Here is a 24,992-nt window from a genome sequence, read left to right on the forward strand (position 1 = left end):
CTGAACCAACCTTACCCCAGACTTGCCTCAGCAGTAATAGCTGGGCTGAGCTCTCAGCAGCGTTTCATTTGGATTTTATCATGATGTGTGCTTGAATTTATACTTACAAGAGGTTGCACCTTTGTGGTAAATGGTTCCTGAAAGATTTTTCTTCCCGTTCGGAAGGTCCCGTTCATTGAGCTTCATGGTGAGAGCACGGAGTACGTCGGCCGAGCGGAGGATGCCATCATTGCGCTTTCCAATTACAGGCTCCACATCAAATTCAAGGAGTCTGTTGTGAATGTAAGTGTCATTCGTGCTACTGTGGTCGTATCATGTTCTGAACTCAACCCAAATGAGAGAATTGAGGATCAGAGTGCAGCGATCCTGCCTTTTAAGGTGATGGAAAATCTCTTTATGAGGTTTTTCAGGGAGGACAGATGCATATTTAGACATCAAAAGATGCCTCAGCCACTCTGCAAATTGGGCTTCGTAAGGAAAATTCACATCGCTCAGCTCTCCATTCTCTGTACAGCTGTTTGTTCTCCCCGAGCTCTGGGTGCAATTGGGAGTTATTAATAAATCCCACGTCTTCCAAAGGGCTCTTTAGGAACCCAAACTAGATTTGTGCTTTGCTTGAAGCTCCTGAAGGTGGAAGCAGGTCCAGCTGCTGAATTGACACACCTGAAGCTGGGTAATGTGAGTACAGTCATTGACATATGGGAGCCGGGGCTTGGCCATTCATGTTTCCTTGAAGAGCTTTACCCCAAGGATCCATTCTTAAAAATGGTTACACATCCAGCTACCGATGGTCACAGACAAATTAAAGGGCATTGTATAGTCCTTTGCAATAGTATAATTCTGACTTATAGCAGTTGTAATACCATTTGTGAACTATCTAGAATTTGATACAACATTATACATGGCACAGAAATGTTTTTGTGGATATCGGTACTAAAACTGGTAACACAAAATCCGAAGAATCAAAGCTTTTTTGTCCTGATGATGGGTTTTTTTGCCAGTCTCCTTATTTCAAGACAAGCCCTGTCCCTGACAGTTGGTCACAGTTGCCATGTGTTGGTCACAAATCCTGAACTATGTGGTGGTGAGTTAAGTGGAAAACACCAGAACTGTGTGTTATTCCCACCTGAGAAATATAAAGAAACAAAATATAAGAGTCAACAAGTGTCCAGCACATACATGAGTGAGACACAGCAGACTGGACATCAGCGAGATCTCCTGTGCACCTGACTGATCTCGTGTTTGCCAATGTAAATTGTTGTTTAATTATTTTGTGCCAGAAAAACATTATTTGGTAACTGAAACTCCATCTGTACTGGTTTATGTTGTCTCTGGTATAGCTGTCTTATCTACAGACTTGCAAATGTGCCTGTGTCGTAGTTCTGAATCACTTTAAGCGCTATTTGAGTTCATGAATTGTTGCAGTAGGCTGGTGAGCATCTGTGTCCATCATTAAAGTGCTAAAACTCATGATGATTTTCAGCAAATAAAGGTATTATTTCTGACCATAGAAATTACACTGTAGATCTAGAAATCAAGAAGTCGTCCTGAGGAATGCCAGGAAATAATAGTTACTTTCTTAGGGAGACCACTAATACATGTACCACGCTTACTGTCACATTAGGGGTATTAACTGGTATTAATATTTTTTGAACAGTAGCAAGAATTGCCAAGGAAAGAGTCCATATTAATTTTGCTTCCCTGGCTTTCACATCCAGTAGCTGCCCTTTCACTGTCTGGTGTCTCCAGGTTCGTTCGTCCTGCGTCACACGTCACCATTAACCAGAAAGGATCAATTAGATAGTGTATGAGGTAGAGCAGAATACAGATTATTCTTCTGTAACTATATATGGCCATTACTAATAATGCAGGATGAAACCAAGGCAGACAGGATTTGCATTAAGGATAGAACACACTTAGAATAATTGGGGACCATTTAACTTGTTAAATATTGGCGTAATAATCACTTTGCTTACTGTCGATCAAAACTATTGATCAGACAGTGATTTTCTCAATTATTGATTGAGTTCATCTTGGTTCTTTCCTACTGTTTATTGTATCACGAGAGCCGTTCAGAAAACATCTGTAAAAAGACATTTTTAAGAATTTACAACTGACTGACATTAGGACGTGGAGGGGGGTTTGCTTATTTTGTTCATAATTTTGGCTTATTTTCTTAAGAATCGCTATCCTGACCAAGTCCAGCCACACTAACACCCTTGTCAGCTCAGCGGAGAGAAGCGCTTTTGTGTAAGAAAGAGGATTCTTAGCAAATATTTGTATTACTGTAGCAGGAATCGGTCCCTTGTGCCTAAACATGCGGCCGTTGTGCGCAGGTGTCTCCTGGAAGCGGGTGGGATGTTCTCATGGTAGAAGTGATCCAATAGTAAAGGCAACTGCGTGATGGAATTGGAATCCAGTTAAAAATGGATTCTCCTGGTGTTTGTTCTTGGTTTTGTTCACCTTACTATTCTCTCTCTCTCTTTGCAATTCAATAGACTGGCTGTCAAAACAGTGCCTGGGAAACCTCAGTAAGCAGCACAGTGATGCTGGATCACTCGTTGCACCCGTGCTTGAAAATAAAAACGTTTAAAAGTCGATAACGCCCACATTGCAATGCTGTGGAAAACGGCTGTATGCACCCGTCTTTGCTGGGGATCATTTCCTAGATCACGGTAGTAATAGCAGCGCAGTGGTTTAAATGCAAAAGCAAAAGATCCAGTAGACCGTGCGTAACTTGGAGGGATTATGACATTCAAAAGTGTTGACTTACATTTATCCGTGGGACAGAAATGCAGACTCAACAGGGAGCTCTCGGTGCACACGGGCAGTTTGGTTCCCAGGCTGAGCTCTGACGCTTGGCTCTCCTTGGGAAAATCTCAACCTCTGCAGCTGGTGCTGCTGTCGAATCATTTTTCTCCCTGTGAGCAGGAGTCTATGAAACCATGCAATGAGCTTACATGGAGAAAAACAATTGCTTATGGAGCAGTGGACTTGGATGGGGCCTCTTCAAATAGATCTTGGACACAGTAAAAACAAAAAGGAGAAAAGTCATGTTGGTGAGATGAGGGAGACATTGGTTTTGGGGATGAAGTGTGTTTTAGTATGAGCTTTCTCTTGCTTGGCCTTTGAAAAAATGGTTGGTTTGGTGTTTTGTTTTATCTGTAGCACAGTTGTGGTTCATCTGTGCTGGACAGTAGCTTAGTCCTTAATTCTGAGCCGGACAGTAACTTAGTCATTGTTTCATTCTGTGCCGGACAGTAGCGCTTAGTCCTTGTTTAATTCTGAGCCGGACACTAGCTTAGTCCTTGTTTCATTCTGGGCTGGACGGTAGCTTAGTCCTTGTTTAATTCTGAGCCGGAGAGTAGCCCTTAGTCCTTGTTTAATTCTGTGCTGGACAGTAGCATAGTCCTTGTTTCATTCTGGACCGGACAGTAGCGCTTAGTCCTTGTTTCATTCTAGGCCGGACGGTAGCTTAGTCCTTGTTTCATTGTGGGCCGGATGGTAGCTTAGTCCTTGTTTAATTCTCAGATCCTGATACTCAAATTGTTCACATTGCATGTTAATTGTGAAAGCAGAGTGGGGACTAAATGATCGCTTCAAGACAAAACCCAAGAGTAATTAGTTGTAATGAAAGCAAAACTTCTGTCAGGTGCTCCTTGTAGGTTGGACGGATGAGGTTGCACCTGGAGGGGTTTGATTCCTCCATGTCCTTCCGAGCTGCCCTCGCATCCTCAGTTCCTCCGTGTGTCCCGTTTCCCGCTTCGGGACGCACAGCACATGCCTGGGGCTCCTGCTGCTCCAGGTGCCCATCTGTACCATAACACTGGCACCAGCTTGGGCTCTGAACTGGCAAAACAAGCAGTAAACGCTAATTACAGCTCATGGGTGCCACGCGCTATCCAGGAGACACTCGGGGCAAATGGTGTATTAGGGTACAGAGCATAGTGACCCGTGAAGGGGCTTATACGCTGTTCCACCCAAAATAAGACAGTGTCTTATATTAATTTTTGCTCTAAAAGTTGTGTTAGGGTTTATTTTCAGGGGATGTCTTATTTTGCCATGAACAACGATCTACATTTCTTCTTGAACCAAAAAAAAATATCCGTATTTATTCAAATATAGTTGTGTCATCACATTTTGTCCCATCTGTCCTGCTGCATTCTACTGCCAGTTAGTTTTCCTTTTTTACATGTATAGCTGCCTGGGCACTATTTAAATGGACTTTTAAAAATGAATTTTAACTAGGGCTTATTTTTGGAGTAGGGCTTATAGTTCGAGCATGCTGAAAAATCATGCTAGGGCTTATTTTTGGGGTAGGGCTTATTTTCAGGGAAATGGGGTAGCATCCTGGCCATGGTCCTCGAGGGTCGAACCACGACGTGGAAACACATCTTGTGCTTTTTCTTACTCCAGCCGTCTCATTCTCTAAATGTATCTTGTACTGCTGCTGGGTAACAGTTTCAGCAATTAATTTATTGGTTTTTTAATTTCAAAAATACAAAGTTTGAGCTGTAGAATGTTGTTATTGTTTAAAATGAGATAACTTCAGAGACAAGACAATCAAGAGAGATACTGCGAGAGCACCATGCTCTAGTGCTCTCTAGAGTGATGCGATTGGCCTTGGATAACAATGCATGTTTATTCTTATAAAAGCAAAGAATGATTGCTTCGCTGCTCTGTTTCAGTAGCTGTTATTATATGGTGAAGTGCCTGCAAAAAGAGATTTGATTTAGAGAGCAGTGTAGGGGAAAGGGACCTGGGGGTCCTGGGGACAGCAGGGTGACCATGAGCCAGCACTGGGCCCTTGTGGCCAGGAATGCCAATGGTACCTGGGGTGGGTTAGAAGGGGGTGGTCAGTAGGTCAGAGAGGTTCTCCTGCCCCTCTGCTCTGCCCTGGGGAGACCACAGCTGGAATATTGTGTGCAGTTGTGGCCCCTCAGTTCCAGAAGGACAGGGAACTGCTGGAGAGAGTCCAGCGCAGCCACCAAGATGCTGAAGGGAGTGGAGCATCTCCCGTGTGAGGAAAGGCTGAGGGAGCTGGGGCTCTGGAGCTGGAGAAGAGGAGACTGAGGGGGGACTCATTCCTGGGGATCAATATGGAAAGGGGCAGTGTCAGGAGGATGGAGCCAGGCTCTTCTGGGTGACAACCAGTGACAGGACAAGGGGTAATGGGTTCAAACTGGAACACAAGAGGTTCCACTTAAATCTGAGAAGGGACTTCTCAGTAAGGGTAACAGACACTGGAACAGCTTTCGAGGTGCCTTCCAATCCCTGACATTCTGTGATTGTGTGAAGGCTGAGTATGAAGACAACACCTGCCTGTTGTATTCTGGTGGTTGTGAGCTCTGGGCAATGATTTGAGCTCTTGCATTCAGAAGAGGAGCCTGGACTCTGCCTTTTGAGTGGGCAGGGAACTCTGTGGCTGTGAGCTGTGTCCCTGCCTTCCCGGCAGACAGGAGAGTTTTAATCGCATTTACCATTGGCGTTCTCTGAGCATCCTCATGCTCAGCCTCTGTTTTCTTGTGGTCCATATTTCTGAGACATCTCTGCTGGCAGGGAAGGTAACAGAGCGTTTGAGTGTTTCTCTGATAGCCTTGGTATTGAAGCATCTCGATGGCAGAGGTTTTGTTGCCTTGTGTAGTATTCAATATAATCTAATAAACAATTCAAGGAGTTTTACACTCCATGTTCACTATCAGTATTAGTTAAATTCTCTGTGTTTGGAATTGGAACTGTTACGTATGGGATAGTTGAACACACATTGTTTTAAATGAATCCATTTGCCTGTCTCAAGTAAAGGTCCAAAAATATTAATGAAAAGTAGTATTTTCGTCTTGTGGCTTCTTCTTATCTTTAAAACCACTTGTGTCCGCTTACATGTTTTGCCTCATCCAGCTTCTGTTAGTTACATGTGCCATAAAACACAAGTCTATATAATACACCTTTAAAATGAATTATTCAGCGTTATTCCTCTCAATAAGGTTACTTTGATCACAAGTGTTGATCTAAACAGGTCAAATGTGTTTTTCACTGAAGAGGAAATAGAGAATATTTCCATATAACAAGCCTGTAGGCTGCAGCAGCCTGCCTAGGGGATCTTGCTCAGCAGTTCATCTTTGACACCAACAGCTGAAATGGTCCAAGATCCCAAACTTTGGACCTGTAAGAGAGAAAGATACTTCCATGAGAGAGGAGCTCATGGGTTTCTTCTGCTTTTCCTGTGAGGTTTCTGGACTATACAGGAATGGAGCTGAACCTCCTGATCCATGCTACCACACTTCAGAGCGCTTGAGGTCCTTATACTTGGTTTTCTGTGTTTTTTCTCTCTTTTCAGACTCCACGTAGTCGTCTAATAAATCCTTGTGAGATACGCGAAGGAACTGCAGTGTTAGCGCTGCTTGTAATAACATCATGTGCTCTTCTTAATTGCAGGTTCCGTTGCAGCTTATAGAAAGCGTTGAGTGTCGTGATATATTTCAACTTCATTTGACGTGCAAAGACTGCAAGGTGATCAGGTACGAATAGGCCGGGTGTCGAGTGGGGGGTAGCTTTGCTTTCCACACGCTTTGGGGAAATGTTTCTCTTACTTAGCAGACTTGCTCTCCCTCCAAAGGTTGTCTTTGTGTCTGATTGTTCTGTATGATAGCCAGGTGTTTTTGTAAAGAGGGTGGGAGCAAGACAGTCCGTGGTTTTGCTTGCTGTGATACAGTATAGCAGCAAACCTTGGTCTGAGCTTAAGTGGCTAATCTTGATTTACTCTCAAATGAATTATAGTCTCACTGCGTTCTCCCCGCCTTACAATAATTTATAATATATCGCTTCAATTAGTTACAAACTAATGAAAACCACTGAAACATACGCTTCTGGGAAAAGTGTTTAGTCAAGATTTGGGGTTTGGAGGGCGAAGGGATGGGCTTGTGCAGCTCCAGGTGGAACCTTTGGATAGCACCAACCACTCTGCCTGGTTAACATCTCTGAGGGTACAGGTGCCATCCTTGGCAAAGAACATGAGGAAATAAGGTAGAGCCAGGTCTGGAACCCCTGCACTCAGTAACATACCGAAAAATGCGGATTTATTTCTGTCTATCCTTCCGAATCTGCCCCAGGCGCCTCTGCGCTACCGAGCCTGAGCTACAGCTCCTGCCTCCTCCTCTGCTGCAGGAATTAATTTTGATCTATAAACTTTAATTAACAAGAAAGGAACATTTCTGTTTGATTAAATGCTTGCTGGCAGTACCTTTTGTATAATGAAATGAGCCCCAGTCATCTCTGAGCGCTTGGAATGTTGAACAGGCCAGCTGCTTCCTCAAATGCTGGATTTTGATGAGGGCTGATTTTGCTTTAGAAGTAATATTTAGTTTAATGCGAATTAAATATTTAACTTCCTCTTAACTTGTAGCTCTTGACATTTAAAAAAGCCACCCTTCCTCTCTACATTAATTTGCTATTTCTCTTTAATTGTAGCACGAATACAAATTTACATTTCTGCCCTTCCTTATGAATTTCCCTTAGAGATTGTGTCTCTGAGAATCAGCACTTGGTGCCACTGGCCCTTGGAAGATCCTGAAGTATGGGCTGATATACCAGATTAAGAACATTTCCATGTTCTTTTTCATGAAGAAACTAGTTTGTGTTTGAATGCTCGGGCTCAAGTGAATATTATACTTGTTATTTGCAACAGTAACGTTAAAAGAACTTAAAAAGAAAATGGGGTCCCCAGGGTGAGATGTATCTTGTCTGACTGTGGATGTTTAATAGAGGATTATCCAGTCGAAGCTGTTAGTCTGGGCTTGCTTTACAGTCAGTGATGGGGAATAAACCCCTGCGGGCTGCGGTTCCTCACGGTATTTAGACACATTTCATGACACGTCTTTTCCCTCCCATGGCTGCCTTGCAGATATTTGCAGGTAGGGTCATAAATCCTGCCCTTAGAGAATACAGATATTATCATTAACCACCAGTGTGGGAGAACGCAGACTGAGCCGAATGCAAATACTTGGTGAATGTTTTATAACTATAAAATCTTGAAGAAATCTGTCAGGGCAAAATAAATCACTGATCTTATTTCCACCTTTTTATTCTAAAGAGTTTTTGAAAAGACAAGCTGATGTGGTTTTAATGTACTGCCTGGGAGATGAGTTTGTCCTGTGCAGAGAACATTCTTGCTGGTTGTTGTTGTTAGTCTGGAATGTTAGGCCAAGCTCAGCTTCAAACCCATTGTTTGTGCTTCCCACCAAGACCAGGAAGAGAATCTCAGCATATGAACCAGGGATGAATGTAAGATTTCAGATACTGGCGTTTGCCCTTATTATTATCAAACTAAGTGGATTCATCAAATGGATATTTCTCCTATGCCTGATGTAGAAATGTGTTTGTATTTATGGGAATGCGATGCATAGATTACAATGTATATGCTGTTTTCTGGGTGTCACCCTTTACTGCAGGGCGACAATAAACCGTGGCAGACGCTCTGTTAACCACCCGCCCTCCTCACTAAGGAAAGGGAATAGGAGGAAAAGGGAGAAAGACTTGCAAGTTGGAAGAAGTTAAAAATGCTTTAGTAATGCTACTAAATAGAGAAAACAATACAAAATATACCAAAAAAATCTACAAAACCAATCTTGAATTTCTGGGCACAGCACAATGGCGGAGCTGCAGGGCAGGCACCTGGAAGGCCTGGGCTGGACTCCACAGTGAACTGGAACTGGATTCAGGGATGCAGGGTCTGGAAGCAGGCCTGGGATCGCAGGGATGACAGGCAGGGTCCTCTTCAGCTGCCAGCGTGGTCGAAGAGAGCGAGACCCTCGTGACCTGCCGTTTTTATAGGGTGTATGATGTGGATGGGATGGAATACTCAGTTGGTCAGTTTTAGTCACCTGTTCTGTTCACCCCTCCTGGCAAATACGCCCCGTCACTTACAGGATGTGTGAAATTCATTGGTAACCTTAGCTGCTGTGGCAATAATTCTAAATCCAGGCCTCTTCTGCATACCATTGCTAACGTTATCAGCTCCGGAGCGCAGTGTCTGAAAAAACATGCAGCCAAACTCAGAAAAGTGCAGTTACCTAGAAGCACTTACCTGAAAGGAAGATTCACTATAAAAGAGAAGCCGGTCTTGTTTTTAACAAAACCAGGACACTGGGTTTCCAGTGGTCAACGGTGGCTGTAATGCTCCTGCCTCTGCTTGGGGCAAAGCTGCAGGCTGAGCTTAGTGTCACTGTCCCTGGGTTTAGAGCAAACATGCACATAAACCTCGCCCTCCTTCCTGACTATTAGCGCTTACCCCAGGTTTGTTTGCAATCGCACAACATTGCTTTTCTGCTTACAGTTTATTTTGACTACATAACTCTTCATAGGCAGCCTGTCAGATCTTGTGTGGCATCTTTTACCGCAAATTAACAGATAAATGTTTGTTTCTGCGCCAGGTGTCAATTTTCTACTTTCGAGCAGTGTCAAGACTGGCTGAAGCGGCTGAACAATGCCATCCGCCCACCCTCCAAGATCGAAGACCTCTTCTCGTTTGCCTACCACGCGTGGTGCATGGAGGTGTACGCCAGCGAGAAGGAGCAGCACGGGGATTTGTGTCGCCCAGGTGTGTGGAAACGCTTTGGGGATCGTCACAGACGCGCTGAGTAGACGGTACATGGGTACAAACTGGAACACAGGAGGTTCCACTTAAATGTGAGAAGAAACTTGTTCATGGTGAGGGTGGCAGAGCCTGGCCCAGGCTGCCCAGGGGGGTTGTGGAGTCTCCTTCTGTGCAGTCATTCAAACCCGCCTGGACACCTTCCTGTGGAACCTCAGCTGGGTGTTCCTGCTCCGAGGGGGAATTGCACTGGATGAGCTTTTTGAGGTCCCTTCCTATCCCTGACATTCCATGTCACTAGGAGCTACCTCCTTGTTGAAATCCACAGCTTTCCAAAAAGTTATAAATAAATTCAGTCTGTGCTGTTGTAAAGTGAACCTGGAAAATTCCAGTATGGATTTATGTTTTGTACATAAGTTCTTGCTCTTCTTTGCTAGCTGGTGAATATACTCTACGTGGTAATACATAGGTATAATATATCTTCGCTTACAGCAAGGTGTCCTTTAATGTCTTGTGTATCTGTCTGAAAAAGGCAAGATTAGCTCCCACCACAGCTACTTTGGGGTCAGTTTGCAAAGCAGTACCTGAAATCCCAAGAAACCATGTATTATACTAATAACAGTTTTTTCACCATGGCAGCAACTTCGAATCTGCACCATTTGGTGTTTATTGTGCCCACGTTTTTGTAATTGCTGTTCAGTGTGGATGTGGAGGAGCAGGAGGCCCCTGAGCTGCTCCGGAGGTTCATTCACAGCTGCAAAACAGCGACTTATTTTAGTGCAATCTCATCCTTGCTGGGAAGTTTCATCTATAAATCTATGGGCATGGAATTGAAGAAGATAATCCCAAGATGCTGTAATTTATTTGTTTACATCCAATGAGCCCAGCATTTGCTAGATATGGGCAAAATACTAAATTGCTTCAAAATCTAAGTGTCGACTTTTTAGAAAAAAAAGTAAGTTGTTATCGATGTATGTAATGGGAGATACGAACTGTGGCTCAAGATCACCAGAAGTACACAAATATATACATACATACATATATATATACATACACACACACACCAAAAGTATAGCTTGCTTTTTCTCTGATTTTGAGAGTTGGTTGGGGTGCTTCGAAAATATTCTCCATCTTGGCTCAAAATGCCTCTTAAAATACCACTGTTTGAGGAGGAACGGAGAAAACGTTAATGCTGGGGTGTCATTTCTCAGGGGAAAACTTATGATTTCACGATATGCGCAGCAGCTGCAAAATGAAAAGGGACAAATCAAACAGAGTATTTCCTTTTCATGTAGTTGTATGTGTTTCCCTTAAAACCCACTAGCAGGAGGCAGCGTCGACCATTGGGGATGTTTCCAGTCTTCTTGTTTGCTATCCGGAAAAATCCGTAGGACATGTCACAAGTTTTAATGACCATCCCTTGATAATGAAGCCCATCCTCAGTGCTGTGAGAACTCGCTCCTGTTCCAGTAAAAGGGGTTTTTTAAATAAGAAATGTGCTGCTAATGAAGAACATGAGCGAGCTGTTGACTGGAATGTATCGTCCCAGTTTCCCCTCTGCACTTGATCTATCGCAGCAGGTGCCGGGCAGATGATAAATTCAAGCTGGTGCAGAGTTCATGTGAGAAGCGGGAAACTGTTGGCAAGCTCCAATCTAATTGATCTGGTGATGGGGAAGGTAGAGCCTGTGCAATACCAACATTAACCTGCATAAAATGCACCACGCAGGAGGCAGAAATATGTCTTCTTTTATGGTACTGCTGTACTGGCGACACGATGGAAAGGGAATAAGTGATGGAGGTCACTCAGGACACAGATTTTAGCACCGTGTGCCTACCTTGAAGGGTGAATATTCTCCATGCGCACAGAATGTGGTTCTCACATTTTACCTTCCAAAAGGCCTAAGAAGAACAATCTCATGCAGATCTCTTGCACGTTGCCCGTTTTGTAAAGCATGTCTAGATTTGCACATTCCATTTTCAGTGTGTGATGTGACCTGTAGGAATGAATAACATGCAGCTTTTCTATCAGTTGAATCCTGCAGTTAGGCTGTTGTTTATTCTTAATTTAACTCTAGTTCTATATTTAATTCTTCTGTAATGTCACATAAAAAATGGTTTCAGATAAATCTGTATCTACACATATCTCAGGTGTGTAAAGACTTCAAGGGCTTTCTTAAATATGTAATGGAAATATGTAGTACTTAAAGCATTAATTTTTCAAGTGATTTTTTCTCCTCTTGGGTGCTGCTCTGCCTCGTGATTTAGTGATACAGTCATTTGAAGAGACAAGCAATGGAATCATTTCATCTCCTGTTGCTCACACATTCATTAAATTTATCAGTATTTTTATTCTTAGCTCTGCAAGCCTGGACATTTCGTTATTCTCTTCTACAGGTTGACTAATTACCTTCTAATTCTCTAGACCTTGTCTATTGGCAAAATTTTTCATTATTGCCATTGTATATTTTGCAATTGTATTTTGATATTTTTTTAAAGTGTCTAGGAAATTAATGTAGCTCATTGCAGTTTAATATGTTAATCCAGGAATTTAATTTAATGCAATATAACAAGGGCAAGTGTAGAGTCTTGCATCTGGGCAGGAACAACCCCAGGTTCCAGTATAAGTTGGGGAATGACCTATTAGAGAGCAGCGTAGGGGAAAGGGACCTGGGGATCCTGGGGACAGCAGGGTGACCATGAGCCAGCACTGGGCCCTTGTGGCCAGGAAGGCCAATGGTACCTGGGGTGGGTTAGAAGGGGGTGGTCAGTAGGTCAGAGAGGTTCTCCTGCCCCTCTGCTCTGCCCTGGGGAGACCACAGCTGGAATATTGTGTCCAGTTGTGGCCCCTCAGTTCCAGAAGGACAGGGAACTGCTGGAGAGAGTCCAGCGCAGCCACCAAGATGCTGAAGGGAGTGGAGCATCTCCCGTGTGAGGAAAGGCTGAGGGAGCTGGGGCTCTGGAGCTGGAGAAGAGGAGACTGAGGGGGGACTCATTCCTGGGGATCAATATGGGAAGGGGCAGTGTCAGGAGGATGGAGCCAGGCTCTTCTGGGTGACAACCAGGGACAGGACAAGGGGCAGTGGGTGCGAACTGGAACACAGGAGGTTCCACTTAAATGTGAGAAGAAACTTGTTCCTGGTGAGGGTGTCAGAACCTGGCCCAGGCTGCCCAGGGGGGTTGTGGAGTCTCCTTCTCTGCAGACATTCAAACCCGCCTGGACACCTTCCTGTGGAACCTCAGCTGGGTGTTCCTGCTCCATGGGGGGATTGCACTGCATGAGCTTTCCAGGGCCCTTCAACTCCTGACATTCTGAGATTCTGTGAATTTGTGGGGATCTCACAACCGATCTCTCAGTCATTTATTAATTTTATCTTTATATCTCCGCGTGACTCAGGGAGAAATAACATCCAGTTTACAGACGGAAAACTGAGGTACAGGTTAAATTACCGGGCTTGCCTACAGTCACAGCCCAGGGCTGAAATTGCGAATTAAATGGTGATAGCCCAAGTTCCATGTATCAGAGCTTCATGTTCTTCTCATTGATACAAAATTCTTCTGAAGTTCAGAAGAGAAAAGCAAATGGTCAATGTCAGTGGTGCTTCTGAACTGTTATTTTCTCTTTTCACTTTTTAATAAGTATGAGTGCAGTGGTGGTATTTCGTCTGTTTTAAAAGATGCTGCTTATTTCACATTTCTTTTCTCTCTCTGCTTTGATACCCAGGAGAACACGTAACTTCGAGGTTCAAAAACGAAGTGGAGCGGATGGGGTTTGATATGAACAACGCCTGGAGGATTTCCAACATCAATGAGAAGTACAAGTGAGTTCTGGGGGCTGCTGATCCGCGGCCAAGTGGCGTCAAAACACCCATTTTGGTAGAACACATTACTGCAAGTTTTTCCAGGTTCCTAATAAGAGAAAATTTGAATTATGATGATTTTTTTTTTGCAATTTTATAGAAATGCTTTGAAAGCATTATTTAATATTTTATCAATATTTTTGTAGGCTTAAAAATAATAGATTTTGATGTGCTTGCTGGAGGATTTCTTAGAGAATAAGCATTCTGATGGAATAAAGGCCTGAAGTGAGCAAAGACATTTTAAATTGTGTCATTCTCTAACTTGTGACGATGACTTGTACTAAAACCAAAATGTTTTGGAAGAGTTAAGCTTGTAGATTCTGAAAATAAGAGAAAACCCTTTCTCTGGTCCTGGAAACACAGATAAATGGCCTTTTCTAGCTGGTGGAGCACAGGAAGGTGTTTCTGGTAGGACAGGCTGTACCGGCTGGTCCCTGATCCAATTCCCAGCAAAACCAGCAGCAGTGTGTGTAATCAAACACGTTTCATTGCTCTGTCTTTGCAGGATAATGACTTGCAGCTGGTCATTGGTGTCACTGCAGGAAGAATATCTGTCTTGGTCTCTAAAAAACCTAGGGAAGGAAAAATAGCTGTCCCTTATGTGTTTATTGCTAATGAAAAGGGAAAAAGCTTTCTATGTCACATGGAAGCAGAAGGACATAAACGGCTCCTTTCCTTCTTGTGGCCAGCACTTGAGAAAAGAGCAGTTTTTCAGGAGAATTGATATATTTATCTGAATAGAACAGTCTCGGACAAGCACTCAGGTTTGTCCTTGTGCACTAAATGCATCTCTTGAAGGGGATGGGCTGGGGACAAACCGGTTTATGATTCAGCAATATATTGTGGTCATTACTGACGGCTCGTGCTGTTCTCGTTGGCAGTCATGGCTTTATTAGTTCAATTGTGCAGCAGGAGATGCATCTAGAAAGTTCCAGTTAGTCGGTCAGACATGAGCCGCAACACTCGGATTCCTGCCTTCAGCCAGGGTTGATTAACCAATATATTCATACCTACACAAATCTCTGTGTTGAATCCAGTAGCCCCGGTGGTTCTGCTTCTGTGTTTGTGACCCAGAAATCCAGTGGTTAATTCTCAGCATGGAGAGATGGGGAATTTCCTTTCTATGATCCAGTTTATTTCAGCAGCTGGAGTTAAAAATCGCCTATATATGAATTTCCTGAGAAGACACCAGCGTGAATCTTCTAGTTCTGAAATGCGTTTCCACCCCTTGTTGTTCCCAGTGCCTTTTGGCTGTGGGAAGGAGGAGTTTATTAACACACAGTGAAATGGGAATTTAAAAACCAAAGCAGCTTGCTGTCAGGTTACTGATTGTGTGTGTTGTCTGGGCAGTGTGTAACTTGCCTGCAACGCTTTGCCCCGTGTTTCTCACAGGCTCTGTGGAAGTTACCCGCAGGAAATCATCGTTCCCGCCTGGATCACGGATAAGGAGCTGGAGAGCGTGGCGAGCTTTCGGTCCTGGAAGCGCATCCCTGCTGTTGTGTACAGGTGAGGCTCTGCCGCGGCTTTCACCAGGCTGTATGCGGGCTGAAATAAGTTGCAATCGACAATCTTGGCTTGTAATGAAAGGTGTTCAGGCTCCTCTGGGTGCCAGATGTCACCTCGCTGCGCCTGGCAGACTTCAGCAAAAGTGTTAAAGGTATTTAAAAATAGTACTTTTTGTAATTTAGGCAAAGTAAAGAGAGGTCTGGCTTGCATAACATGATGCAGGGGGCGCTGTGTGACAGCCCAGGACCTGCAGGGCAGAGCGGGAGAGCTGAGGTGACAGAGCCTGGCCCTGTCCCCTCTGTGGTGCCCGGTGAGCGGTACCGAACTGCCCCAGCCTGGTTCTCTGACTGCTGCTCCGCTCCAGAAGGATCCCAGCAGCAAACAACGTAGAGAACACAACCCTGGAGCAAAACACAACCCACCCTGAGGGTTTAGGTGTCAGCCGAGGGTGAAGGGACCCCTTGTGTGAGAAAACGTTCAGACCTGTATTTAACTGACAGGAAAGAATGACCTGTTAGGCCTGATAACTTGAGGTCTTTCTCTCTACAGTGCTACATATGTTTTGGTTTGTACCTATTCCAAACTCCAGGTGTGTCAGACAGCAGCACGTTGGCCCCTGTCAAGCCATAAATGAGGTTAAGACAAACTTGCTGCACGTTCACTGGGTGAAAATAATGGTTTCTATCTTTTCCTTTGAAACACGTGTTGTAGGAGCACTCAGCACTGCGTCTACTGCAAGTCATTCCCAGGCCAGTCACCTTGTTAAGAGTGATCTTATTTTTTAATATGAAAATGAAAAAATGTAAGATGAAGACATCAAGGCAGCTGAAGAAACGATCAGTAGCATCCCTGGCTGGGTACTGCTTCGGTTTTTCTCTCGTTGTCATCTGGCTAGTACTCAGACTGCAGGATAGATAAGGACAGATCCCAAAATTATTGAAGGGAGATAAAACACTCAAATGATAGAAAAACTTACAGGTTATCCCTATCTACATATTTTAGATAGTTTCAGTCAGTCTCTTCCTTAGATAATGAGTCCAGCAATTCTTCATAACGAAACCACTTTCTTGAGACACTATTATTTTGGCAGCTTCTTTGCTAAGAAATATATTGCGGCATCTGATTTTTCAAATATTCTGGAACCTGTCATTGAATACCTTGGCCGCTTTCCTGGTGTAGTTATCCTCCCATAAATGTTTAAAATCTCTTGAAAAAAACCAGATGACAGGGATTAAAAAGATCAATGGGGCAGAGTCCAGTTGAGGCCTGTATCTAGTGCAGTGCCTCAGGGCTCAGTACTAGGGCCAGTATTATTCAATATATTCATCAGTGACTTGGATGAGGGAATCGAGTGACTGTCAGCAAGTTTTCTGATGACACCAAGCTGGGAGGAGTGCCTGACACTGGAAGTTGTGCTGCCATCCAGGGACCTGGACAGGCTGGAGAGCTGAGCGGGGAAAAATGTAATGAAATAGAACAAGGGCAAGTGTAGAGTCTTGAATGTGGGCAGGAACAACCCCAGGTTCCAGTGTAAATTGGGGAATGAGCTATTAGAGAGCAGTGTAGGGGAAAGGGACGTGGGAGTCCTGGGGACAGCAGGGTGACCATGAGCCAGCACTGGGCCCTTGTGGCCAGGAAGGCCAATGGTACCTGAGGTAGATTAGAAGGGGGTGGTCAGTAGGTCAGAGAGGTTCTCCTGCCCCTCTGCTCTGCCCTGGGGAGACCACAGCTGGAATATTGTGTCCAGTTGTGGCCCCTCAGTTCCAGAAGGACAGGGAACTGCTGGAGAGAGTCCAGCGCAGCCACCAAGATGCTGAAGGGAGTGGAGCATCTGCCGTGTGAGGAAAGGCTGAGGGAGCTGGGGCTCTGGAGCTGGAGAAGAGGAGACTGAGGGGGGACTCATTCCTGGGGATCAATATGGAAAGGGGCAGTGTCAGGAGGATGGAGCCGGGCTCTTCTGGGTGACAACCAGTGACAGGACAAGGGGCAATGGGTGCAAACTGGAACACAGGAGGTTCCACTGAAAGACGAGAAGAAACTTGTTCCTGGTGAGGCTGTCAGAGCCTGGCCCAGGCTGCCCAGGGAGGTTGTGGAGTCTCCTTCTGTGCAGACATTCAAACCCGCCTGGACACCTTCCTGTGGAACCTCAGCTGGGTGTTCCTGCTCCATGGGGGGATTGCACTGGGTGAGCTTTCCAGGTCCCTGCCAGCCCCTGACATTCTGGGATCCTGTGATTCTGTGATAATGAACACTGATAATTCCATTAAGGCTGCCCAACCACTCATTCCTCCTAAACAGACCAGAAGGAAAAGCTGTTCATGGGCAGGAGCTAAATTTAGAGAGCACTAAAGTTGACAAATTTATCTGGCCTGGGTTGGAGGAGCAAATGTACAAGAGCAGGCCACAAAATATTATTTACCCAGCCTAAGAATCCTTGTTCTGGGAAAGGAGAACAAATAAGCTTTATGCAGCTGACCGTTCACTTGAAATGCTATTTTTTTCCTCCTATTTCTTCTACATAATAGCAGGTTAGCACGTTCTCTTTGTGAATGTTAAGAAATGGCTCCATCCTCTGTTCAGCGAGGGGGAAAAATACTTCCCAGCGCACGCAAATGTTTTAAGACTTAAGGCGTTTTATTATTATGGTAGTACACGTAAGTATGAATATTATAGATATGTATGGAAGAGAACAGTGTGATTTATACATGGATTTGTGTTTGACTTTGAACGCTGCATTTGTGACACAATCGGGGAACACTTCACCAGGAAACTGGGCTGGGGAAACATCCCCCCCGCCTTCCATCACCGGACAGCAGAGAAAATCACTTCATTGCATTCCTGGGTACGGCTCACGTTGGGGGGGATTCATGGGAGAGGGATTTAAATGTTGCAGAGACCTCACAGACTGACATTGTTTAAACCCTGACATTCAATTTTCCGCAGTTCAGATGAGACTCTGTTAAATTACCACATCATTTTTCATTTGTAATCTTAAAATCAGTAGGAGAAAAGGTTTTTTTTTTTCCTCCTTTTTGATTTCTTTTTTTCTGTCTTGACATTTAGTAATAGATTTTTGCAGACAGGCAGTTCATCATTCTGCACTCTAACAGGCCTCACATCCGCTGGCAGGTGGTGATCCGGATGATTGGAAATCCACGTATATTCTCTCTATATATATTGCCATAAAAACAGCTTTTCTCTTACTTTTGGAGGAGTAAGGGACAAAAGCTTATTTAGCATTTTATATCTGTCGAAGAGGAGGGAGCCGTTCAACCCTTCGTTATTCCTCCCTGTCTTTGCACTTCCAAGAATGCGATGAATTTATCGTTGCACTCAAAAGGTGGGTTGAACACATACATCACAGCTACACAATGCCCTTTAAAAAGGGCTTTATAGTGACCTAACGGTGATTTACTATTGACTTTCTTAGGAAGGCTGCATATTGCGGTGTCTCTATGTGGTTAGGAAATTTGCAGGTTTGCTTTACATTTTTAAATCTGTTTTTTGGTTACTGAGTGACAGCATCTCATCCCCAGCTCTGTCTCCAGGGACCATGTAATCACACTGAAACTATTCATTATTTTTTGTTCCTGTGACCAGTCTGGTTGGAATGAATGTGATTCCTCAGACGTCCAGAGAATCCCAGAATGTGAGGGGTTGGAAGGGCCCTGGAAAGCTCACCCAGTGCAATCCCCCCATGGAGCAGGAACACCCAGCTGAGGTTCCACAGGAAGGTGTCCAGGCGGGTTTGAATGTCTGCACAGAAGGAGACTCCACAACCTCCCTGGGCAGCCTGGGCCAGGCTCTGACACCCTCACCAGGAACAAGTTTCTTCTCATCTTTCAGTGGAACCTCCTGTGTTCCAGTTTGCACCCATTGCCCCTTGTCCTGTCACTGGTTGTCACCCAGAAGAGCCTGGCTCCATCCTCCTGACACTGCCCCTTTCCATATTGATCCCCAGGAATGAGTCCCCCCTCAGTCTCCTCTTCTCCAGCTCCAGAGCCCCAGCTCCCTCAGCCTTTCCTCACACAGGAGATGCTCCACTCCCTTCAGCATCTTGGTGGCTGTGCTGGACTCTCTCCAGCAGTTCCCTGTCCTTCTGGAACTGAGGGGCCACAACTGGACACAATATTCCAGCTGTGGTCTCCCCAGGGCAGAGCAGAGGGGCAGGAGAACCTCTCTGACCTACTGATCACCCCCTTCTAATCCACCCCAGGTACCATTGGCCTTCCTGGCCACAAGGGCCCAGTGCTGGCTCATGGTCACCCTGCTGTCCCCAGGACCCCCAGATCCCTTTCCCTTATGCTGCTCTCCAACAGCTCGTTCCCCAACTTATACTGGAACCTGGGGTTGTTCCTGCCCAGATTCAAGACTCTACACTTGCCCTTGTTCTATTTCATTACATTTTTCCCCGCCCAGCTCTCCAGCCTGTCCAGGTCTCTGATGGCAGCACAGCTTCCAGTGTCAGCCACTCCTCCCAGCTTGGTGTCATCAGCAAACTCGCTGACAGTCACTCTATTCTCTTGTCCAAATCATTGATGAATATATTGAATAATATAGGCCTCTCCAACATCACCATAAATAGAATTTGTTTGGCGATTTCCATGGGTACGTCTCACCATTGCATTTTTGTGCCAGCTTAGGAGTGTTAGGGCTTCACGGCTCTCAATGAACTCTGGTTTTGGCCTTTTATTTGTGGTATAAATGGGAGGCAAGAACCCGGAGAGGAAAAAACTGGTTATGAACCCATGAAAATGATTCCGCGGGGAGGCAATAATGAAATCTGCGAGAACATATGGAAAAATAAATGAGCTTCTCCGAGCGTTCCAAATACATTTCTTACACGTATAATGATGCTCTCTTTTTCTTTTGTTATTTTTGCAAGCGTAGCGGGGAACTTGATGGCCTTTCGCTGATTGGCATGGATTTTTTGCTGAACTAATTTGCTGTCAATAGAGGTGTTTCTGGAAGGCTTTTCATTTCAGCTGGCGGTGCTGCGCCGTTCAGATGGTTTTGCCTTCACTTTGCTTAACGCCACCTGTCACTCCCTCCCAGTCGAGGAATTTGATATGAAACAATTACAAAAGAGCTATGAAAAATACTTAGAATTCCGTATCATGGCCTATTTTATAATGGTAGTTTTTGCCGGGAGGAGCGTTGCTGTGGGCTGAGCGGGAGGCAGAGCTGGTGTTGCCGGCAGCTCTGACAATGTACAAACCTCCAGAAACATTTATTAGAGTGGTGAGAGCAAAAAAAGTAAAGATTTATGGTCTGGGTGGGCTTTCCTCCTGTTCAGGGCTCTCCAACTGCTTAAATTTGATTTAATACTCAGCCAACCTCACCGTTCTGTGCAGGTGCCGCCTTCGAGGGATTGAAGCAGCTCTTGGTTGAGGTGGTGCTGAGCTGGGCAGTTTGTTTGCAGGAAGACGCTAAAATCCTTTGCTGCATCATAACATATAGGAACTGTAATTGCATGTGCATACTTTATATCACATATATAATAATACTGGGGTTCTGGTGGGACTCCTGAGCAAGAGCGGTGTTTAAATGGAGAAGAAGAGCACGTGGATAAGCGGTGGGATGTTTCACATGGGCCATGAGGGGACATTCTGACGGGTCCCATCAGGATTCAGGGCATGAGGGTCGAGGAGAACGTTGGAAAGGCCAGATCGAACCACTTGGGTGCATGGGGAATTACGTTTCTGTTTGCAGCACTGGGATGTGCCAGCAGGTGAAATTACAGTGATAACATGTTTCAGTGCTCTTGTTTTATAATAGAATAGAGGGAAGAGTTTTGAAATCTTTTTCGGAATATGTTTGCAATGGTTGAATACGCTTTAAGTATTTCAAATCTGTTCTCTGTGTAGTATGAGAAGAAAATAACTACGAACTCTTCAGACATTTAAAAAATCATCTTTTTTTTAATGTGGCTCCCCATCACAACATTCAAGTCAAGTCCTTCTTCAGTTATCTCCCTGCCGTGTTTTTTATTGATAGACTCATCTCTCTACTCCATTTACCACTCCTCTGAAGTTTTATCAGTATACAGAGTGCTTGCAATTTATGTCTCAGTTTAGAAGACAAATAGTCCGCTAATAAACAACATCTCCTTTCTCAGTGCTGCTCTAGGTGTCTGTAGCCAAATTGACCTGCTTGCTCTGTCATTTACCAGCCTGGCACCACACTGGTGCTTCACATCAGAGCTGCTGTGGCTCTTCATCAGCGCTCTGATGAAACACAACCCGGGGAAGGACAGAGAGGGATGAGAAGCAGCTGAAAAGGGGATGGCAGAGCTGCTCCTTCCCAACAGCCACCAATACCGAACTTCTGAATGAGTAAAACCGCACGTTTAGTGTCCTGAGATGCAAAAGGCTCTTTTCCTTTTAGCTGGTGAAACAACACCTAAAATAGATTGGTTTCTCAATGTGGTTCTGAAGTGTGCGGGTACCACCTTCTGTGATGGACGTGAGATTCTGCGTTACCGTTATCATCAGGCAGAAGAGGTGCCAAATTCTGCCAGTATTTCCTACCAAAATTGTAACATTTAATTAATGATACATTTTGATTTTTAAAAAATCTTATTAAAAAAAATGAATCTATGATTTTACTCCAATCTTCTCACTCGAAAATTAGCATGAGTTAAATTGAACTTTCCAGTTCATGCTGGTATCCCAGCAGCCGACCTGCCTACTCAGCACTGTCAAATGTCTTTAGTGCCTCATCTGCTGCTCTAGAACGTTCCTGAGCTTTCACTGGCCAACAGGCAACAATACTGAGCAAGAAAATGCTTTGTTTTCTCTTACTGACCCCAGCTTTGACTTTCTCCTTTTGGTCAGTCAGCGTTTTGATGGGCAGCACATGGAACACGTTGTCACTCGAGCCCAGGTTGAACCTGCTGAACGCCCCAGAGGTCCCTGCACGGATCAAACAGCTGGAGTGCACCGCTGAATTATTCACACCCTCTCTGTTTTCCGTCCTGATTCTTCAAGTTATGCACCGCTGTTCTTTTTCCTGTTTGCCATTGCAGGCACCAGAGCAATGGGGCGGTGATCTCCCGCTGCGGCCAGCCCGAGGTCAGCTGGTGGGGCTGGCGGAACGCTGACGACGAGCACCTTGTCCAGTCTGTCGCCAAAGCCTGCGCCTCTGATTCGAGGTCCAACAGCAACAAACTCCTGAATGGAAATTGTTCCAGAGATTTCGCTAATGGAGGGGACCTCTCTGATGTGGAATTTGGTAAGTTTGTTCCTATTTGTAAAGGGCAGAGCTTTTATATAAAGCTTTATCTCTTCCGTGTACTGTAGCGATTCAGCCTTTTGCATTTAATCAGGTGTTCTGTTTCTCTATGCGTGATACACAATCACTGTTGTAAGCAATGTCAGAAATATCCTTTTAGTTACTTATGAGCATCTCCCTTATGAGGAAAGGCTGAGGGAGCTGGGGCTCTTTAGCTTGGAGGAGAGGAGACTGAGGGGTGACTCATTCATGGGGATCAATATGGAAAGGGGCAGTGTCAGGAGGATGGAGCCAGGCTCTTCTGGGTGACAACCAGGGACAGGACAAGGGGCAATGGGTGCAAACTGGAACACAGGAGGTTCCACTTAAATATGAGAAGAAACTTGTTCATGGTGAGGATGTCAGAGCCTGGCCCAGGCTGCCCAGGGAGGTTGTGGAGTCTCCTTCTCTGCAGACATTCAAACCCGCCTGGACACCTTCCTGTGGAACCTCAGCTGGGTGTTCCTGCTCCATGGGGGGATTGCACTGGATGAGCTTTCCAGGTCCCTTCCAATCCCTCACATTCTGGGATTCTGTGAGTTGCATCTTCTCTTCCCCAGACTCCTCAATCTCTAACGCTTCGGGAGCAGAGAGTTTGGCCATACAGCCCCAGAAGCTTTTGATCTTGGATGCGCGATCGTATGCAGCGGCTGTGGCCAACAGAGCCAAAGGGGGAGGCTGCGAGTGCCCAGGTAGGTGCATTGCTTCGCAGTTTTCCGTTCATTTAATCGAAAGGTTTTGCTCAAATATAATTACACTGATATACATACTTCACCAGTGCATATTTAACAGACTGCGTGGATGCGAATGCTGTTAATCCAGCAAAGTTCAACATCGTTGCAGCTATCACACAGCCTTTCAATAGGGTAGGTTTAGCTCTTCATTAAGTCTCTTTCTCAGAGCATAAAACCAGCTGGTAACAGTGCGCAGTAAAAGCTGAACTGGGTGGAATATGCTACCTTTCCCTGCTGAGTCAAATACATAAACCAGAGTGAAATAAAGGTGGCCACTGTGCTAATGGCACAACCATTAACCCTCAAACTCGTAAAAATCCACCAACTTTAGAGTATAATAATATTCTGGAGTGGTTGTGCAGAATACAACTTTTCAGTGATTTTTCTAAAGCCGAAACGTTTTTCAGCATTTGTATCGTAACCCAAAGCAGCTGAAAGCCTGATTCATCTTGCATTTGTAATGCCTTTGCAATCATCACTTTCTATGGTTTTCGGCACTGTTGGTATTATAAACAAATTATTATGTTATGGTCACTGTTGGATGTGAATGCAGCCTGTTAAAAATCAATGGGTGGAGAGTCTAGGAAAAAATTCCAGATGGAAGAACTATAGATATTTTGGCCATATATTCTTGTTTTGGTCTTTGCTGCAATAGCTGCATTTGATATGTAACCACCAGTAAGAATTTTCCATTTTAGACCTTAAAACTACTAAATAACTCATCATCAGAGAGGAAAATCCGAAAACAAAAAAGCTGAGTATACAGGAAGTTTGCTTGTCTTCCTCTGTATTGGTTCTTGAATTCTTTACAGAGAATTTCCAAACAGCCGGTCACCTTCAATACATTTGAGCTGCGTTAAGTGCTTCCTTTTTGCTGATAAGTTTTCTCCAGGTATTGCCAAGTTTGCTTCATTCTCTCTGTAATAAAATACCTGTGTTGTGCTTTATTTTATATATAATGTAATTCAGGCAAAAGACAAAAAAAGCTTCAATTCTCTGATATTGTCAGTTGCTTCTGACCGGAGCTGCGTAGTCTGGGTGTTCTGGTTTGGGCCAGAACTTGGGCTGATAAACAGTTAAGAAATCAAATCAAATCAAACCCACTCGTTTAAGAGACTCCTGCATTTTCTAGTGCCAGCCTTCTGTTCCATATTCTGAATCCTGATTTCTTTTTTCCTGTAGAAAAGCTCAGTTTAGCTGTCATGACACCATTTTGCACGGAGAGAAGCATCAGAACAGAGGAAACTAGATCTAGGAAAGCCTATTGAATTAGTATTTTTCTGCACCTTAGGTGCTCCCCATCTCTTATGATGTTTCTCACTCTTTTAAGAAGCATTCCATAACCTCAAGCACACTAATATCACTATTCCCATTGGTTTGTGCTCTTGCTTTTAGTAATGTCGAGCGAAACACTGAAAATAAACACACGACCGCTTTGCTGACTCTTTCCTGTTTTGCTGTGTTGCAATGTCTGCAATACCGGCCGAACCCCAAGTCCCGGAATATTCGTAAACACGTTATTTCATCCGTCCACAGAGGCAGCGGTTTGTTTTGATGAAAAAGCTCCTTTTAGAAATTAAACTTAGCATAGTTTTTAGTTTCTTCCCTCTTGCTTGTTATTTCCCTACAGAATATTACCCGAACTGTGAAGTAGTGTTCATGGGGATGGCAAACATCCATTCCATCCGCAAGAGCTTCCAGTCGCTGCGTTTGCTCTGCACACAAATGCCAGATCCAGGAAAGTAAGTGAATGTTCGGTGGGGTTGTGCCTTTGTTTACACGTCTCTGCAACTGCATTTTTACGCTGCTGATTTGTAGACTGAAATGCAGTGGTTTTTCCCTTAGTGACTTCCCTGTGTAATAACTCCAAGCTATATCTAACCAAGGAATTGAGCCAAAGGCAATCATTCTATCATTGAAGTGAACCTAGAAAATCAGATCTGAGATTATAATGTAGCCTTAAGCACTGATACTAGAACGTCACTACTTTCAGGTGGGCTTCTAAACGCTAGCGCTTAGGCTTACCTGCAGC

General features: G+C 44.5%; 1 protein-coding gene across 7 annotated transcripts in view; it reads left to right on the forward strand.

Moving 5' to 3' along the window:
* Nucleotides 1-24,992, forward strand: part of MTMR3 (myotubularin related protein 3) — an 80,346-nt gene that overhangs the window by 37,152 nt on the left and 18,202 nt on the right. For all 7 annotated transcript variants that reach the window (XM_065851329.2, XM_071816245.1, XM_065851327.2 and 4 more), the window contains 8 exons: nucleotides 166-282; nucleotides 6,436-6,518; nucleotides 9,429-9,595; nucleotides 13,313-13,409; nucleotides 14,841-14,954; nucleotides 21,982-22,187; nucleotides 22,787-22,918; nucleotides 24,591-24,702. In XM_065851329.2, the coding sequence (XP_065707401.1) occupies nucleotides 166-282; nucleotides 6,436-6,518; nucleotides 9,429-9,595; nucleotides 13,313-13,409; nucleotides 14,841-14,954; nucleotides 21,982-22,187; nucleotides 22,787-22,918; nucleotides 24,591-24,702 (1,028 nt within the window). The remainder of the gene's footprint in view (nucleotides 1-165; nucleotides 283-6,435; nucleotides 6,519-9,428; nucleotides 9,596-13,312; nucleotides 13,410-14,840; nucleotides 14,955-21,981; nucleotides 22,188-22,786; nucleotides 22,919-24,590; nucleotides 24,703-24,992) is intronic.

The sequence above is a fragment of the Patagioenas fasciata genome, chromosome 17 (assembly GCF_037038585.1).
Source record: "Patagioenas fasciata isolate bPatFas1 chromosome 17, bPatFas1.hap1, whole genome shotgun sequence".
NCBI classification, from domain to species: Eukaryota; Metazoa; Chordata; class Aves; order Columbiformes; family Columbidae; genus Patagioenas; species Patagioenas fasciata.